The sequence below is a fragment of the Schistocerca piceifrons genome, chromosome 1 (genome assembly GCF_021461385.2).
Source record: "Schistocerca piceifrons isolate TAMUIC-IGC-003096 chromosome 1, iqSchPice1.1, whole genome shotgun sequence".
Lineage (NCBI taxonomy): Eukaryota > Metazoa > Arthropoda > Insecta > Orthoptera > Acrididae > Schistocerca > Schistocerca piceifrons.
Window position 1 is genome coordinate 528,071,164 of NC_060138.1, and position 17,424 is coordinate 528,088,587.

General features: G+C 42.1%; 1 protein-coding gene across 1 annotated transcript in view; it reads left to right on the forward strand.

The window, feature by feature from the left end:
• The window catches only part of LOC124798491 (protein retinal degeneration B), a 565,476-nt gene that overhangs the window by 495,580 nt on the left and 52,472 nt on the right, over window positions 1-17,424 (forward strand). Inside the window, 1 exon segment of the mRNA XM_047261931.1 lies at window positions 4,945-5,061. Coding sequence (XP_047117887.1) covers window positions 4,945-5,061 — 117 coding nt within the window.

The following is a 17,424-nucleotide window of genomic DNA, read 5'->3' on the forward strand; positions in this document are numbered from 1 at the left end:
TCTCAGAACACACTGCGCCCAAGGTCCAGAGATACTGTTCTTGCAGCAATCTTCTTGGAGACAGAAGTCCAAAGAGCTTGTGTCCCCACAAAAAGAATAATTGGTTTCTTTTACTAGGTGAAGCCCTTGGATGAATCAGATCATGTAGTTCTGCTATTACTAAGGTGGATGGAAGCCACATAAACAGAATTTCATTGTGATAAAACAGCTACATCCTGCTGCTTGTCCAAAATCCTACTGGTTAGGTTCTGTTTGCTGATATACATTGTGCGTGATGTTATGAGACTCCATCACAACAGTGAAATACACTCCTGGAAATTGAAATAAGAACACCGTGAATTCATTGTCCCAGGAAGGGGAAACTTTATTGACACATTCCTGGGGTCAGATACATCACATGATCACACTGACAGAACCACAGGCACATAGACACAGCCAACAGAGCATGCACAATGTCGGCACTATTACAGTGTATATCCACCTTTCGCAGCAATGCAGGCTGCTATTCTCCCATGGAGACGATCGTAGAGATGCTGGATGTAGTCCTGTGGAACGGCTTGCCATGCCATTTCCACCTGGCGCCTCAATTGGACCAGCGTTCGTGCTGGACGTGCAGACCGCGTGAGACGACGCTTCATCCAGTCCCAAACATGCTCAATGGGGGACAGATCCGGAGATCTTGCTGGCCAGGGTAGTTGACTTACACCTTCTAGAGCACGTTGGGTGGCACGGGATACATGCGGACGTGCATTGTCCTGTTGGAACAGCAAGTTCCCTTACCGGTCCAGGAATGGTAGAACGATGGGTTCGATGACGGTTTGGATGTACCGTGCACTATTCAGTGTTCCCTCGACGATCACCAGTGGTGTACGGCCAGTGTAGGAGATCGCTCCCCACACCATGATGCCGGGTGTTGGCCCTGTGTGCCTCGGTCGTATGCAGTCCTGATTGTGGCGCTCACCTGCACGGCGCCAAACACGCATACGACCATCATTGGCACCAAGGCAGAAGCGACTCTCATCGCTGACGATGACACGTCTCCATTCGTCCCTCCATTCACGCCTGTCGCGACACCACTGGAGGCGGGCTGCACGATGTTGGGGCGTGAGCGGAAGACGGCCTAACGGTGTGCGGGACCGTAGCCCAGCTTCATGGAGACGGTTGCGAATGGTCCTCGCCGATACCCCAGGAGCAACAGTGTCCCTAATTTGCTGGGAAGTGGCGGTGCGGTCCCCTACGGCACTGCGTAGGATCCTACGGTCTTGGCGTGCATCCGTGCGTCGCTGCGGTCCGGTCCCAGGTCGACGGGCACGTGCACCTTCCGCCGACCACTGGCGACAAAATCGATGTACTGTGGAGACCTCACGCCCCACGTGTTGAGCAATTCGGCGGTACGTCCACCTGGCCTCCCACATGCCCACTATACGCCCTCGCTCAAAGTCCGTCAACTGCACATACGGTTCACGTCCACGCTGTCGCGGCATGCTACCAGTGTTAAAGACTGCGATGGAGCTCTGTATGCCACGGCAAACGCTGACACTGACGGCGGCGGTGCACAAATGCTGCGCAGCTAGCGCCATTCAACGGCCAACACCGCGGTTCCTGGTGTGTCCGCTGTGCCGTACGTGTGATCATTGCTTGTACAGCCCTCTCGCAGTGTCCGGAGCAAGTATGGTGGGTCTGACACACCGGTATCAATGTGTTCTTTTTTCCATTTCCAGGAGTGTATTTTAAGTTTCTTTCCACATTGACTTATGATCAAACAACTGCATAAATTTGTTAGTAAAGCACAGTCCAGGCTGATGTTTACAAGAACAGTTCCTAGAAAATTATGTTTTGTATGGAGGAGATTGCTTCAGACCACATATTTCAGCTGTTGTTGAGTAAGTCCCAGTGTCTGGTAACCATACAAAACAGATCTGAGACAGTGATTAGAGAATGCTCATAAGAGAGATGTGCAGTCTGTCACAGGGTTGTTCATATAAATTGAAAATATCACACTTCTGTTCAAAGGTCTTTAATATGAGAAGAATATGTGATCATGAAAGGAATGAGTCTCGAAGTTTCAAAATCACATCTACTGCAGGGAATCAACAAATATGCTTTCCGACTTCAATGTAACATGGATACCCATAATATTGCATGAACTGCTAAAGACATTGGAACAAGGTTTTCGCAGTGATACTAACAAAAGGGGAAGTATTTTTTAGTGTGATTAATATTTGTCATTGTTTATCAAGTGTCTGCATCCAGACACTTGATAAACAATGATAAATATTAATCACACTAAAAAATACTTCCCCTTTTGTTAGTATCACTGGAAGCAGATACAGGGGAATGAAGGATCAGATACAACCAAGAGCTTGAGGAACTATACCAGCAGCCCAACATAGCAGGAACTGTCAAAGCTAAACGAATGCAGTGGGCTGGCCATGTGGCCCGGATGGAGGATCACAGATGGCCTTGGAAGCTCCTGGATTTCACACCTACAGGAAAGAGACCACCAGAGAGACCCAAGAAGCGTTGGAGGGATGGACCCCATGAAGATTTATACCAAGTGTCAATAGATGTGGACGAATGGCGGATAGCAGCCATGGACAGAATACAGTGGAGGAGGAAACTTGTAGATGCGTGCGGTCCACTGGGCCTGATCACGTAGTAGTAGTAGTAGTAGTAGTAGTAGCAGTTTATCAAGTGAGAGATTGAAACTACTGTTAGTTTATTTTATAACTCATGAAAAAGGAACCGCACTGGAATTGCAACAATGTTATATTGCGTAAATGGTTTGATTTCATGATGTACCTGCAACCCTATTCTTCATTTTAACACATTACCCATGTGTTTATGCAAAATCCCAATCATCACTTTTCATTATCATTGTACCTATTCATTCGCCACCTACAGGAATCCTTCCTAAAAATCCAGAATCCGTAACCCCTCACCTAGTTCAGATTCATTGATGACATCTTTGCTATCTGTCTTGAAGGTAAGGAAACCCTATTCACATTCCTCCAGAACCTCAACTACTTCTCCCCTATTTGCTTCACCTGGTCCTAGTCAACCCAACAACCCACCTTCCTAGATGTAGACCTCCACCTCAGAGATGGCTACATCAGTACCTCCATCCATATCAAACCTAAAAACCACCAGCAATACCTCCGCTTTGACAGCTGCCACCCATTCCATACCAACAAGTCCCTTCCATACAGCGTAGCCACCCATGGTTGTCACATCTGCAGTGTTGAGCAGTCCCCCTCAAAATGTACAGAGTGTCACACTGAAGCCTTCACTGACCGCAGTTATCCTCCCAACCTTGTACAAAAGCAAATCTCCCATGCCTTTACTTTCCAGTCTCCCAACACCTCCCAAAGTCCCACAGTCCAGCCACAGGGGGGCATTCCCCTTGTAAGTCAGTACCATCCGGGACTGGAGCAACTGCATTACATTCTCCACCAGGGTTTAGATTAACTCTCTTCGTGCCTTGAAATGAGAAATGTCCTACCCAATATCCTTCCCACCCCTCCTACAGTGGTATTTCGCCATCCACCGAACCTACACAATATATTTGTCCATCCTTAAACAACCCCAGCTCCCAATCCCTTACCTCATTGGTCATACCCCTGTAATAGACCTAGATGGAAGACCTGACCCATATGTCCTCCTACCACCACCTACTCCAGTCAGGTCACTAACATCACCTATCCCATCAAAGGCAGGGCTACCAGTGAAACCAGTCATGTGATCTACAAGCTAAGCTGCAACCACTGTGCTGCATTCTGTGTAGGCATGACAACCAACAAGCTGTCTGTCCACATGAATGGACACCGACAGACTGTGGCCAAAAAACAAGTGGACCACCCTGTTGCTGAACACACTGCCAGACATGATATCCCTCATCTCAATGACTGCTTCACAGCCTGTGCCACATGGATCCTTCCTACGAACACCAGTTTTTATGAATTGCACAGATGGGAACTTTCCCTGCAATACATCCTAGTTACCGTAACCCTCCTGGCCTCAACCTTCATTAGTCACTGTCCTCACCCATACAGCCCCCTCCCTGTTCCCATTCCAGCACTACACAGCCGTCATTTCACCACCACACACAGTCTTTTAATTTCTTTTTATTTCTCTCCTTTCCACTACTTCCTCCCCCCCCCCTTTCCCCTCTCTCTCTCCATCTTGTCTCCTGCCCTCCTTCTAAACTTCAGCATTTCACTGTCCACCACCCCCACCATACTATCCCTCCCCCATCCCCTTCCCAGCCTCCTCCTTACCCCCACCCAGTCGCCACTCCCATCATGCACTGGTGCTGCAGCCTGCAGTGTGGTTTCAGTTGTCTGTATATTTTATATAATTTTTGAAATATTGGAGGGCTCCAAATTAAAATGGAAAACTCTAAATTTGATGTACTGATGAAATCAGTAAAGCTAGAGAAGAATGAGAATGTACAAAATTGTATAGGGAGTCCCTCCGCCGCGCAGGATTAGCCGTGCGGTCTGAGGTGCTGCAGTCATAGACTGTGCAGCTGATCCCGGCGGAGGTTCGAGTCCTCCCACGGGCATGGGTGTGTGTGTGTGTGTGTGTGTGTGTTTGTCCTTAGGATAATTTAGGTTAAGTAGTGTGTAAGCTTAGGGACTGATGACCTTAGCAGTTAAGTCATATAAGATTTCACACACATTTGAACATTTTTTGGAGTCCCTCCTGTGTACCATTTCTGAATGCAGTAGGAAGGGAAATAATTATTTTGTTAGACTGTGTCTCAATAACCAAACACTATATGCTGACTTGTGGTGCATAAAAGTTAATTTAGATGAAAAGAAAGTTCACTGTATCTCTTTGTAATAAGAAAATGTATTTTAATAAGGTCTTATTCCCTTTATTAAATTATTTATGTTTTACAAATTTTAATTTTGACAAAAATTTCAATTCGTTTTGTGTCAGCTGGCAAGAATTGATGGGGCACCTGCAGCAGGATTTGAGGAAAAGGATACAGCTGCTTTCAATCCAGGGCATCCACGGGAAAAATGGATCAAGAAGAGAACTTCAGTTAAACTGAAGGTGAATGAATTTTTTTTTATTAATGCCGTTTGTAGTTTCTGTCTCATATATCTCTATCTTTCATAATTCCAAAATGGTGAGTAAAGTGTCATTAAGTTTAGTCTTTTCTCATGGTATTAGCCCCCCCCCCCCCTCCTCTCTTTCACTCTCTCTTTCTATTTCTGTTTATATCTCCCACTCCCTTTCCCTTTTACTCTCCTTCCATCTACTTTCTCAGCTGCCTCCCCTTAATTATTGTCACATTTTCTTCTGCAGGCACATAATTTAACTTAGGTGTCCTCAGGAAGTGACTAGTTTGCCTGAACAGCATTGTAACCAACATTTTCATAGGATAGGAGTTAAAGAGTTGGAAAACGCTGTATTTGAGATCCTGCATCTGATCATTAAGTTGTTACTGTCTCGGGTTACTTTTGCTATCACTGTGAAACCACACACTTCTTTGCTGCGGGGAACAACATTGTACGTGAAGGGGTCATGGACGACATACAAAATGTTGTGGTAATGAGTATAGCACATAGCACACATGAATAGAGGAAGGAAAAGTCAAGTTACCATTTTGTGAGTGGAAGGTCAATGAAAAGAAGACACTTAGTGGCAGTAAATACCCTTCTATAGCAAACACAAATTGTCCTGTTTGTGGAAAATTGACATCTGATGGGTGAGTGGAACAATATTATAACTGTTAATCATAATGAAAATAAGTTTCTCATAATTTGCATAGCTAAGAACTTGTATTTGTAAAATATTTGCAGAGTTAAATACAGTAGTATAACAATCAAAACAGGAATTAATATATGATCCACTGCTGTGGACTATAAATTACTCATTACAAGGTATAGTTTCCTACCAGTCTTCAGTATTTTACCCTTACACAGCCAAATAAAAGAGCCTTTCATGGATATCATCAAAATGATTGAGGTCCGGTCACTGCCAATGCCAGGGCAATGAATTCAGGGTGTATACGGCCCGGGAGATCCGGGAAAAACCCGGGAATTTTTTAGAATTCCGGGATTTTTCATTCTTTTAGATTTCAGTTAAATTTTTGTAGGTTTGATGTGTAAGATCTGATACGCTGACAAAGAACTTTAGCCCACTACTGCTGAATAATACTGCAGCAATGAAACATAAATCAGAGAATAACACCAAAATAAAAGTTTAGTTGCGTAGAAATTGAGTAATTTACACAATGCACAGACCAGTTTGCCAACACCGAAAAGTGTCAAGGGCTTTAAGTCGAAGATTATGCAGTACGTCCGTAACAACTAACGTGCATTCGATGTGCTTGTGTCGCAATTGTTTACATTTCTAACAGATCACTGGAAAATATTACGAATAGTGACTTGAGAAGTGTTACTTTCAAAGTAAATTTCCACGCAAGATGATGTATGTTACGTGTGAGAATGTGCAGTGAATTTTTTAAATCACAGGGCGTTATAACTCTCATTCAAAACGTACCGGTAACACTTGAGGATCAACCATTTGAAAAATTTCGGGCCCAGAAGATAAGTCATTTATGCCACTATTTAAAATTTTACCGCACATTTGTATTTGATATGACTTAACATGTAACACGTTAAAAAAAAGACTGAGCGTCAAGTTAGTTTTCATATTTAATGTTGTTCTTTCATAGATAAAAAATTATGCAATCGATGGCAAAAAGTATAACTGACCTTCAAAAAAAGTGAATAATGTGTTGCTGAGCAATGTCACAGGTCTCTTCATGCCAGAGCACTTCGACTTTTCTATAGTATAGAAAAGACGAAGTGTTCTGGCATGCAGAACGATACCAGTTCGCTTCTTTTCTACTTTTTTTGCCGGTGAATTGGATCTTCGTCTCCGAACAGCTCTAACGTTCGCTACTACTTGTTTCTAACTAATCCTATAAATGGACAACAGGAGTCAGCACCAGTCAAGCGACAGGTAGCTGGACATCCGTACCTTGTTCTTGTATGAAATTAGTCCCGTTTTAGATCGAAAACCTGTGTCAAGTGCAGCTACTATATTCCCCACTCTAAAATTTGTTTTCAGTAAGGACAAGTATGTCTTTTAACCTCTTCCATTCCTCAATTTATCTGATTTTATTATTTTTTTTATTTAAATACAAAAGCTTGTGGTTTAATTGCTGTTAAATACCTTTAATTACTGTCTTTCGTTTTAGAACAATAAGAGATTTTTTCCGTAAAATATTTTGTGCATTTTTACAGTCCTTTCTTTTCGGATTTTCGTTTTGCTAAATTTTAGCTCAGGTCTTTATTTTAATACTTAGTTTCTGAAATTAGGTTTATTTTTCAAATATTTTTTAATCACGGAAGTTATTGTTTGAAATGTATATTTAAATATCTGTGGGAGTCAGCAGTTTCAAGTAAATAACACTATCATATTAATTTGTTTTAAAAACATTTTAATTATTATTAGACAATACAACAAATAATTTAGAAGGAAGTACCATGTTTAACAACAAATACTGTAATTTACGAATTGGCCTTGGAGAATAACTCACTTGGAACTGTGTGCGAGAGTTTTGATTCGTTCTGTAATAGATTCTCGCTCTATCTGAGCATTTTGAATGGTCCCCTCAAGTTTTGCCTTCTTCTCTTTAAGCTGACTTATTTCTGCGTCAACAGTCTTCCTTTTAGCCAGATGATCCTTTTTCCTGTATGACTCGTCGTTTCGATTTTTGAGGTCTTCAGCATATTGATCTCGTGAGTTTCTTACAGAGTGTATAAGGTACTTTGTTATAGGCACTCCTTGGACTCCGCCGTGTGTCTTGACGGCGTCGTACACCAGTCTTCTGCTCATTACAGATTGTTCCCTCATATTCTCGCTTCGCAGCTGCTTGACCGTACTACAAAGTGAGCATGATTTCCATTGCCTTCTGCAGCTCATGGCACTTTGCATTCTGATTTTTGAGACATTTCATCCAGAACTCATCCAGCTGTTGCTTCTTTTTGTTGAATGTTTCGAATTTTGTTTTGCAGTTCTTCTTTACAACAGAAGCTTCTGCTTTATCGGCACATACACCGTCCATCCAATTGCTCTCCACCAAAATCTGTAGAAAGGAATTAAATCATTTGGGACCAGCCTCCCTGCACGCTATTGTGGGATCAAAGCAGCTTACAGCTTTTGTCAACCTAAAGTGTAAGGGAGATGTCTCCATCAACTTTGACACGAGCTTAATCATTCCTCTTCTGCATTCGCTCCGGAACTTAGTGATTTCAGGGGCTGTGAGAGACCTGCCCTTTCTGAATTCATTCTTGATGGTGAACCCAATCTTGACGTGCTTCACACCCAAAAGATTGGATTCTTTGTCCAAATTAACTGACGGCAAAATCTTCGTCGGCTGGACAAAACGTGTCATTGTTGTCTCCATTATCTCTGTCAAAGCAGGGTGGAGGAATGGTGCTAGCGGCCAATTGGATTGGAAATCCTTTAGGAAAGGTGTCAAGTCTCCAGCAAGAGTCTTGAAAAAGGCCATTTTCGGACCAAGTAACTTGTCCTTGAGGTAGCTAGCGCATTTTGGTTTGTTTTTTTCTTCCAGTTTTCCAACAAATATTCGCAGAAACAGAAGCATTACTAGAGCTCGCTCAGCAACTTCCACATTCTCCAGCCATCGGATCGCGCAAAATTTTAAGGGAAACAGTTCCGATTCCGTTGTCGAAATATACGGAGCTTTTCTGGCAGGGACATCCTTAAAAAGATTGTACAAGGCACGTAAAAACTGAATTATCATTCACTGTGTTTCTTGAACTGCGGACTTGAAGGCGCCGTGAACAACGTGAAGCCCACACGTTCCTATTTCCAGTAAAACGGTGTCTACTCCTTCCATTTCGTTCAAAAAATTTTTAAAGTTCCCTTAAGAACACGAAGTTGACGTTAGGGCCGGCCATCGATACTTGTAAAAGTTTTTTCATTGCTTCGCCGGGAATTATTTTCTTGAAGGACTCGAGTAGCTTAGCTGCCATCGAACTGCCTAGAAAAGCCGATGCGTAGTAATGGGTGCACACTAGATTTTTTTAATGTCCCAATAACGCACTAAAATGTCCATCTGGATTCTTTTGCACACCTTGTTCAAGGATTCGTCAAAAGAAACAACAATCCTTGATGCGTTTACGAGGTCAGATTTAATTTCAGACTCAAAGAAGGGAGCTAGTCCATATTGCACGATATAACCGATTTTGTCCTTTTGTAAGCACATGCTCGTAGCCACTTCACTGTCGGGGAACATTGCGGGGAAAAGCAACACGTCGTTCGCAGAGCTACGCAGTGACTTGTGTGAAACGATGCACTCCAAACACCACAGTATTTCCGCCTTTGTTACTTCGTCCTTTATTGCCATCCGATCAATTCCTCCCAGTTTATTCCCGGGTTTTGACATTGCAGTGACATGCTTTTGCGGAGGCGCAACAATTCCAGCGCCCAACGCCACTGAATCCGCAGATGTGGTAGTGGAAGTAGACTCTGTCTGCTGGGTTGAAGTGGTTGCCGCCGGTCGGGTGTAGATGTACAAACTTGCTGTGCTTCTCATGGCAGCTGCTTTCGCTACGTGCTTCTTGGATTTTGTCATGTGACTTGTAAGAGCCGATCTTCCAATAGTACAGATGTTAATGAGGGTCCCTGGACATAATCCACATTTAGCACTATAAAGGTCTGTAGGTACTTTCACCAACCAGTCCTTGAATGCAGGATCTGAAAGCCAGCTATCTTGAAAACCAATCGACATGGCGCAGTCGCAGTGGTTGTTGGTGGTAACCTTTATTGGAGAAATAGGAACGATGGATGTAAATAAGGCTGCGCCTCGTTATTACGCATAATGAAATATGACACAATGAGTGTTACCTATCTTGTCAGTTTATAAAACTTTGCCCCGCACGTGCACAGAACTGAATTCAACAGGTGAGCCGAGCACACTGACTACTGACAGACTGTGTGATTTGTAAAACGAACGAGGCATGTTCGACAACACTGTCTCTGCCAAGCAACAATCAGTGTTAATTATGATATTATTAGTAGCGCTGCGTTTGTTGACCCTTTAAGAAACTATGAATGACAAGACTTATCAACCAGTCTTACTCCAGTAATCTGTTGCAAGTTTCTAGCTAATTTTACACGTACAGTACAGCACCTCAATTATAAAGACGAAAGATATTAAAGCCACCACGCTCATCGACCAAAGTTCTGAAGGCTTCGCCACCTTTTCATTCTAGCTAATTCCTTACCATGAGGCTTCTCCTCTCTCTCTCTCTCTCTCTCTCTCTCTCTCTCTCTCTCTCTCTCTCTCTATATATATATATACACACAAACAATCCCGGGAGCGGAAAGACTTACCTTAGGGGGAAAAAAGGACGGAATGTTTCCCATATATATATATATATATATATATATATATATATATATATATATATATATATATATATGGGAAACATTCCGTCCTTTTTTCCCCCTAAGGTAAGTCTTTCCGCTCCCGGGATTGGAATGACTCCTTACCCTCTCCCTTAAAACCCATATCCTTTTGTCTTTCCTTCTCCTTCCCTCTTTCCTGACGAGGCAACCATTGGTTGCGAAAGCCAGAATTTTGTGTGTATGTTTGTGTTTGTTTGTGTGTCTGTCGACCTGCCAGCGCTTTTGTTTGGTAAGTTTCATCATCTTTCTTTATATATATATATATATATATATATATATAAAACGAAGATGATGTGACTTACCAAAAGAAAGTGCTGGCAGGTCGATAGACACACAAACAAACACAAAATTCAAGCTTTCGCAACCAACGGTTGCTTCGTCAGGAAAGAGGGAAGGAGACGGAAAGACGAAAGGATGTGGGTTTTAAGGGAGAGGGTAAGGAGTCATTCCAATCCCAGGAGAGGAAAGACTTACCTTAGGGGGAAGAAAGGACAGGTATACACTTGCGCGCACACACACACACATCCATCCGCACATACACAGTCACAAGCAGACATGTCTGCTTGTGACTGTGCATGATATATATATATATATATATATATATATATATATATATATATATATATATATATATATATATATATATATATATATATATATATAGGGAAACATTCCACGTGGGAAACATATATCTAAAAACAAAGATGATGAGACTTACCAAACAAAAGGGCTGGCAGGTCGATAGGCCCACAAACATACACACAAAATTTTGTGTTAGGAGTCATTCCAATCCCAGGAGTGGAAAGACTTACCTTATGGGGAAGAAAGGGCAGGTATACACTCACGCGCAAACACACACACATATCCATCCGCACATACACAGACACAAGCAGACATTTGTAAAGGCAAAGTCTTTGCCTTTACAAATGTCTGCTTGTGTCTGTGTATGTGCGGATGGATATGTGTGTTTGTGATCCAGTACATTGATAATGTCACTTTTTATGTATCCCTCCGTACCTAGAAACGTAATAAACCCTGTTCAGCTGTTATTGTTGTCTTCACGTTATGTTTTCTTGCTGTTCTTTGACGTACTTGCAAGCCCCCTCTCCATATTTTTCTGCTAATCAAGTCTGCAGTAAAGGAAACACTCTGGATGATGATTCAGTTTGTACATGCCTTGTAAAACCTATTTAAGGATTTCCATTCCAGACTAGCTCTGTGTATTTGGACCATTGAATCGGAACGTTTGCCATTGAAGATTTGCGTGATCCGATGGCTGGAGAACTTAGATGTTGCGGAGTGCGCTCTAGTAACTGCTTCTCTATTTGCCAATGTTTGTTGCAAAGATAGAGCACAAAAACAACCCGAAACGTGCTAGCTACATGGTAGTCTATGATCATCTGAAGAACATGCTACTCAGCTCAATAAACTCGTATTTCGAGACTCTTGCTCCAGACTTTTCTTCTTTAATTATTGACCAACTTACGTAATGTTTTTGTTTACCAATTATTTGCCAGCTAGTATTTTCCTGTAATACTGTCTCGACGTTTTTTTTTTTCTCTTTACATATACCAAGTTATACTTTTTGTCATTGAATGTATAAACGGCAATTGTTTTATTTGTATTTAATCACGGTAACAGCAGCTGTATTATTACGGCGTTTCACGGTATTGGGATTTTGAGCAGGCATGTAATGATGTTAGCTGCTGAAAGTGATGGCTCGTCTTTTGTGTGATCGAGTGCTGACTTGGTCATCTCACCTCGCCTCCTCAACTCGCAGCGATGTCTCTTCCCATTTCATCCAGTCACTGGATCGCTTTGCATTGACCAGCTGACGCCATGGTGACTCCTATTCTGTCCCATCCTTCATTGCCACTCCAGTCCCAGTCAGGCAGAACACAGAATGCTCTCAAAGATCCCTATACCTTGTTGTGAGTGCTCGCAGCCTTACGTCAGTGGGTGTTTAAATGTTGTACAGTATATTCAGAGTTTCGAATAAAAACAATGTAAAAGTTGATGCATCACTCTTCGAGAAAACATGACACTGACTACAGCTAAGTATAAACTTCACTTTGTAAAGGTTCTCCTAAATCGCTGCAGCTATGATCACGAAATAAAAACTAAATAGTGTTATTGGAAAATGGCTTATGGAAAGTTTAGGGGTTTTATACTTCCGAGCACTTTAGGAAACGAAATCCAGCAAAAAACAACGCGTTTTGGAAAGATCTTTGATTCGCATCGGCATTTGGATTGCATGTTTGCGTAATACGAAAGTGTATGTATGAAATACACAAAATACAGCAGTTTAGTTTCCGAAGCATTCTTAGGTTCCTTCCTAACCACGCCCTTCGAGAAAAAACAGCAAAACATTGTTAATGCCCAATATTATATGTGAAAGTTCAGCTTTTCGTGAAGATATAGTGTACTTACATTACTTTAACCCATTAACCTTTCGTCTTTGTATGGTCGTGCTACTTAACAATGATACTGTTAGTGGTTGAGTACATAACATGTCTTATGCACTGATCGAGGCCCACGAGAAAGACGGGCTGCGGCGCGTACATCACAAAGAAGGGCCTCAGCTCCCTAGTTCCCTTAACTCAGCAGGCAAAATGCATATTTAAATCTGTTAACTCCACAACCGGGTGTGTGCATACTAACGAGAATTTCATCTAGTACTGGAATCCGTTATTATGAAGTCTTACTGATTGCTGTTCGTACAACAAAATATCAATTCTCGATAGAAATGGTATAACCGCTCATTTACAGCATTTAGTCTCTTCTTCGTAACAGTTCTCCTTTCATAGAAGATGTGGTGCCTTACACAACTGATAATCATTTTGGTACGATTTTAATTGCCAAATTAGACCCTGTTAGTAGGCCTACGGACTTCTTATCATTGTAGGACTAATAATAGTGGATTCCAATAGTCGATGCAATTCTCGTTCGTACATACACATTTAGTTACGTTAACCGGTGTAGAAATGCACTTTGCTAAGTTGAGCGAACTCTGCCTACATCCGTAACGTATGCGCCGCAGCCTGTCTTTCTCATAGGCCTCGTGCTCTGAATAACTGCCGTCATTCGCTAGCGAGATCACGTGACATGAGCTACGACTGGCTGACAAAAGTGCATCGCTCAACGCTATCTCTATTTTAAGGCTTCGGAAGCTACCGTGCTGTAACTTGTGGAATTTGTGTATATACTTTCGCAATACGAAAATAAAATCTGTCCATATTGTCTCGCATCAAACATCTTTCCAAACGCATTGTTTTTCCTGTTTCCTAAAGTGCTGGGACGTCCTCAGCCGGTATAAGACCTTCACTATTCAGAGGACTGATAGGTTTTACAGCTCCAAGGGAAAGTAAACTGTTGCTTAACACGGATGTATTTTCACTCGCTTTATACGTAATTTCATCCGGGAGAAATTGTGTTTTTAACCGGGAAATCCGGGAAAAATCCGGGAATTTTTTTTCCTTGTCCACATAGACACCCTGGAATTTCTTGTTTGCATGATGAACTGATTTCAGATATCTTGGCCGCATAGGCCGTGTGTCACATAGAGGTTAATTCAAAATATCTCAGTATATCTGGCTACAAATTTCATCTGATGGCACTGCTATACTAGTGAACAAAAAAGTCATAGCATTCTGCAACTGTGAATTTATCAAAGCATTGCAAAGAGATGAAGAGTTACTTACCTTGCATGATAAGCTTTTGCCAGCCAGAAGCGCCAAGAAGAAGGGCTTCCTTGACATGTCGGTACATCCCAGCTGAAAAACAGGATTTCTATTAGCAACTACCAAGTGAATATCAGATTAAAATCTGTATGGTAAAACCCATTGACTGATTACTGAGGCTTTTATACTGACTATGTACAGATTTAGTATACATGCAACAGAAACAGTGTTAAATGTTTCAACATATTCCAGTGCTACTTCTTTTATGTACTTGTACTACAATAAACATTATATGTTTTATTGTTGTTTCTCGAAGTACGCTATTTTTGCAATTAGTAACATAGAAAAATCAGTATGTTTCAGTGGTGCAACAGTGTAACTGCACTGATACTCGTTGTTTCCCAAAAAAATCAAATTAATACTATTTTTCAAAGATAACATGTGCCATTTTATGTTGTATAATAACTGTTAGAATAAAAAATACAAATATTTGTGAAATAATTTATTAAAAATTAAGAAATGAAACAGATTAGCGAAACATTTGTCATACCTTTGAATGATCCTTGAAAATGTGCACAGCAAATGAGATACCAACACACATTCTCTTTCCTGATATTTGAAGGATTGTCTATTGACAGATTTTTGAGACTGAAAAACTTTTAGAACTTTCTTAAATCTTCGGACATAAGTGATCAAAATATGTCAAGGCCACACAACAGCAGACTCTCACATTTATGCAAATTGTTTCACAAAACACTTGACAATTTTTCAATTTTTCAAAAAACATTTGTTTCCATATTTTGTTCAGAAAGCATGATCTTTTTGACAACTCATTTGCTTTCCAGAGTCTTTTGTTCTTGGAATGTCCTAAATTTAACACCTGATTCAAAGAAAAGTTTTATGATGGTGCAAAATTGCTAGACCTTGAAGAGATGAACTTTTTGACACTTCATTTACATAGCTAGCAGCAGCTGCTTATGAAATATTTCAATTGTCCCTCAAATTATTGAGTTTTGCGTAGTTACCTTGGTTACTTTCCAGAAGTTAAACATTTGGTGTACAAAACTAGGCTTCTCTCTCTCTCTCCATCCAAACAGGCCTTGGAAGGCCCAATGGTACCGACCGGCCACTGTCATCATCAGACCACAGGCGTCACTGGATGCAGATATGGAGGGGCATGTGGTCAGCACACCACTCTCCTGACCGTATGTCAATTTACGGGCCTGGCTTCGCACTGATCAATTTGATACCATATTTCTCCATTTCCCACTCTTCGTTTGACTATTAAAATTCGGACAAAACCCATTTTGTAATGTATAGGGAGTAGTGTTTTTCCCTTACTCAAACATTTGACCGAAACGTATCCAGGATGATGTTTTACCTAGTTTATAATTCATGCATCAAGAAAACCCAAATAAGTAAGCATAAAATAGTTTTTCATTCTCCTGTAAAATTTGCTTTTTGTTAGTTAAGACATTGTTGAAGTCAACAAGCCAAGTGCTGAAAAGTAGACACACACAAATGTGATTTAGGGAGGGGGATGGGGCTTACCAGTCACTTTACTTTTGTAACAACCAGTTCAGGAATACAGTCAATGCCCCCATCTCTTCCCCAGAGGGAGAGTGGGGGATGACATCAACAACTACATCTACATCAATACTCCTCAAACCACCGTGAGGTGCATGACAGAGGGTACATCCCATTGAATCAGTTATTAGGGTTTCTTCTTGTTCCATTCATGTATGGACTACAGGAGGAATGAGTGTTTCAATGCCTCTGTGCATGCTGCATTTATTCTAACTTATCCTCACGATCCCTATGGGAGCAAAAAAAAAAAAAAAAAAAAAAAAAAAAAAAAAAAAAAAAAAAATATATATATATATATATATAAAAAAAGAAAGATGATGAAACTTACCAAACAAAAGCGCTGGCAGGTCGACATACACACAAACATACACACAAAATTCTAGCTTTCGCAACCAATGGTTGCCTCGTCAGGAAAGAGGGAAGGAGAAGGAAAGACAAAAGGATATGGGTTTTAAGGGAGAGGGTAAGGAGTCATTCCAATCCCGGGAGCGGAAAGACTTACCTTAGGGGGAAAAAAGGACAGGTATACACTCGCACACACACACATATCCATCCACACATACACAGACACAAGCAGACATTTGTAAAGGCAAAGAGTTTGGGCAGAGATGTCAGTCGGGGCGGATGTACAGAGGCAAAGATGAAGTTGAAAGACAGGTGGGGTATGAGCGGCGGCAAATTGAAATTAGAAATTAGCGGAGATTGAGGCCTGGCGGATAGCGAGAAGAAAGGATATGCTGAAGGGCAAGTTCCCATCTCCGGAGTTCTGACAGGTTGGTGTTAGTGGGAAGTATCCAGATAACCCGGACGGTGTAACACTGTGCCAAGATGTGCTGGCCGTGCACCAAGGCATGTTTAGCCACAGGGTGATCCTCATTACCAACAAACACTGTCTGCCTGTGTCCATTCATGCGAATGGACAGTTTGTTGCTGGTCATTCCCACATAGAACGCTTCACAGTGTAGGCAGGTCAGTTGGTAAATCACGTGGGTGCTTTCACACGTGGCTCTGCCTTTGATCGTGTACACCTTCCGGGTTACAGGACTGGAATAGGTGGTGGTGGGAGGGTGCATGGGACAGGTTTTACACCGGGGGCGGTTACAGGGGTAGGAGCCAGAGGGTAGGGAAGGTGGTTTGGGGATTTCATAGGGATGAACTAAGAGGTTGCGAAGGTTAGGTGGACGGCGGAAAGACACTCTTGGTGGAGTGGGGAGGATTTCATGAAGGATGGATCTCATTTCAGGGCAGGATTTGAGGAAGTCGTATCCCTGCTGGAGAGCCACATTCAGAATCTGATCCAGTCCCGGAAAGTATCCTGTCACAAGTGGGGCACTTTTGGGGTGGTTCTGTGGAAGGTTCCGGGTTTGAGGAGATGAGGATGTGGCTCTGGTTATTTGCTTCTGTACCAGGTCGGGAGGGTAGTTACGGGATGCAAAAGCTGTTTTTAGGTTGTTGGTGTAATGGTTCAAGGATTCCGGACTGGAGCAGATTCGTTTGCCACGAAGACCTAGGCTGTAGGGAAGGGACCGTTTGATGTGGAATGGGTGGCAGCTGTCATAATGGAGGTACTGTTGCTTGTTGGTGGGTTTAATGTGGACGGACGTGTGAAGCTGGCCATTGGACAGGTGGAGGTCAACGTCAAGGAAAGTGGCATGGGATTTGGAGTAGGACCAGGTGAATCTGATGGAACCAAAGG